This window comes from Calonectris borealis, chromosome 8 (genome assembly GCF_964195595.1).
Source record: "Calonectris borealis chromosome 8, bCalBor7.hap1.2, whole genome shotgun sequence".
NCBI lineage: Eukaryota > Metazoa > Chordata > Aves > Procellariiformes > Procellariidae > Calonectris > Calonectris borealis.
Window position 1 is genome coordinate 10,734,077 of NC_134319.1, and position 1,980 is coordinate 10,736,056.

At 57.2% G+C, this 1,980-nt stretch overlaps 1 protein-coding gene across 2 annotated transcripts; it reads right to left on the reverse strand.

The window, feature by feature from the left end:
* Positions 1-321: 321 nt before the first annotated feature.
* UQCRH (ubiquinol-cytochrome c reductase hinge protein) lies at positions 322-1,862 on the reverse strand. Of its 2 annotated transcripts, none has more exons than XM_075155852.1 (4): positions 1,656-1,862; positions 1,518-1,541; positions 1,089-1,250; positions 322-585 (listed from the first exon to the last, which is right to left on the reverse strand). In XM_075155852.1, exons 1-4 carry the CDS (start codon positions 1,695-1,697, stop codon positions 553-555), a joined length of 261 nt encoding a protein of 86 aa, XP_075011953.1. In that variant the 5' UTR covers positions 1,698-1,862; the 3' UTR covers positions 322-552. The 2 variants fall into 2 exon arrangements, with proteins under 2 accessions (XP_075011953.1, XP_075011952.1); XM_075155851.1 differs by having other exon boundaries at positions 1,518-1,544; positions 1,656-1,769.
* Between the last annotated feature and the right edge of the window lie 118 nt (positions 1,863-1,980).

The window sequence follows — 1,980 nt, forward strand, 5'->3', positions numbered from 1 at the left end:
TGAGAGACAGCTGACAGTTTTCCCCCAAAGGGGGGAAACTTCTCTCCTAGAAAAGGGTCCCTCCCTTTAGCTTAACTTAGTCAGAACTTACTTTGTGAACAATATTGGTCTCGTGGGGCTTGGAAACATCTTTAAGGCTCCAACAGACAAACTTCTTACCCGTGGGATCGTGCTCCAGCCACTGCGCAGCATGGCTGCACAAAAAGGACATTCCCACACGTGAGGAGACGTTTTGCCCCCCAAACTGGGCTCTGACCCCCACTAGTTTCATCTTAACCCAGTACAGGTCAGAAGCACAAGAACTAGGAAATAAGCGGAGGGTATTTCCATGGGAACTCTGAATGTTTAATATGGAAAATTACAGAACATCAACACGGTTTTTGCGTGGCTGCGCATCTTCCACGAGAACAGATGCAGTGACACGCTGACGCTCGGTCGCTGCCAGGAAGCCGTTTCGTTTATACTTGGCATGGAGGATGAACGGGCAGGCAGCAGTGAAACAAGAAACTGCCGACACGGGCTGTGGAAGCAGATGGACAATCATACCCGCCTTCACTTCAGGTTCTTGAAGAGTTTGTGAGCAACCTGAAAAGAGACAAAGCATTCGGTAACTCACAGTTCAGGGCTGGAAATCAGCAGGGTGTTACCACCCGCCCCTTGGTTTTCTGGGCCACTAACGCGCACAGCCCCACAGCCCTCCGCTCTTCTCATTGTTTTGCAACAAGTCATTCAAGAAAACTAACAAGCCAGATTTCTTACAAAGTTTCGCCTCAGGTCAAAAAGGTTTAACTTTAAAATGGCAAATACAACACTGAAATAGCAAAGTGTCATTTGCAGGGCAGAAACAATGTGTTTGACTTATTTAGTTGTTTAATAACCTACGGAATCCCAGCTGGAACTGCTGTAACAAGGAGGAACCAAACATTTAACAAGAAAAAGCATCAAGGTTCACAGTTCTTCAGCGCTTACTGTGACTCAACAGCTACCACGTCTCACACTTGAATTGTCTGTGCTCTCAGAAGCACAGCTAAAGGCAGCTCTGCTCCCAGCACCAGCAGGGACGTTGCACCCACGGGTGCTGCACTTACGCAGTGGTCCCTGGCATGCAGGAAGTCAAAAAGCTCCTCTGTGCACTGCTCTTCTGTCTGGGACCTGGAGGACACCCGCGCGTCGCACAGCTCCAGCCGCTCCCGCGCCTTCACGCATTTCTCCGTCTGCTCGCAGTGCTCACGGACAGTGGTTAAAGGATCCTGCAGGCACGGGACTGCCGTGAGAACAGGGAGACCCCGAAAACAGGGGCCGTTTTCCCCCGAGGCCCTTGCTTTAACAGGCAGCCCTATATCCACACCGAAGCCCGGATTCAAGCCGCCTCCCCGCTAAGCTTTGGGTCGCAGCACAAAGCGGCGATGGGGGCCCGAGCCCCTACGAGTTCGTTTGTCAGTGCTGAAAGGCACCGGGCCTCTTCCCCCAGGAGCAACGAGTCGCCCGCCCGCCCCACTCCCCACCCCACGTCTTACCACCAGCTCTTCCTCCTCCTCCTCCTCCTGGGGGGAAAAAAAGAAAGCACAGCCGTTACCGACCGTCCGACTGCCCGCGGCGCCTCGGCGCGGCCCCCGCCGGCCCGGCCCGGCCCGGCCCGGCCCGGCCCCGCTCACCTCGGGCTCCCCGGCGTGAACGACGCTGTCGCGCAGCCCCATCGCTCCGCTCCCGCCGCCCAGAAGGTCTCCCCAGGGTCACCGGCCGGAAGTGCCGCTTCCCGCCCCGGAAGCGGAAGCGAGCCGGCAGCGCGCCGGGACCGCCCCCCAGAGGGTGGTGCTTCAGGCCTGGGCGCTTCCCTTCCGAACATGGCAGCCGGCGGCGGCTGAGACTGTGACCGTCTCAAGATGGCTACCGCGCCGGTCCCGGCCTTCTTTTTGCCCTTCTTCCTGGGGATCGTAACCTTGGCGCCGGCTCGGCCTGGCTGTCGCTGCCGGCCTGTCC

Coding starts and splice junctions, on each gene's coding strand:
- UQCRH (XM_075155851.1), bottom strand. CDS start 1,697: ATGGGGCTGCGCGACAGCGTCGTTCACGCCGGGGAGCCCGAG. Junction 1,545..1,655: donor TTCACGCCGGGGAGCCCGAG/GTGAGCGGGGCC, acceptor TTTTCCCCCCAG/GAGGAGGAGGAGGAGGAAGA. Junction 1,251..1,517: donor AGGAGGAGGAAGAGCTGGTG/GTAAGACGTGGG, acceptor CCGTGCCTGCAG/GATCCTTTAACCACTGTCCG.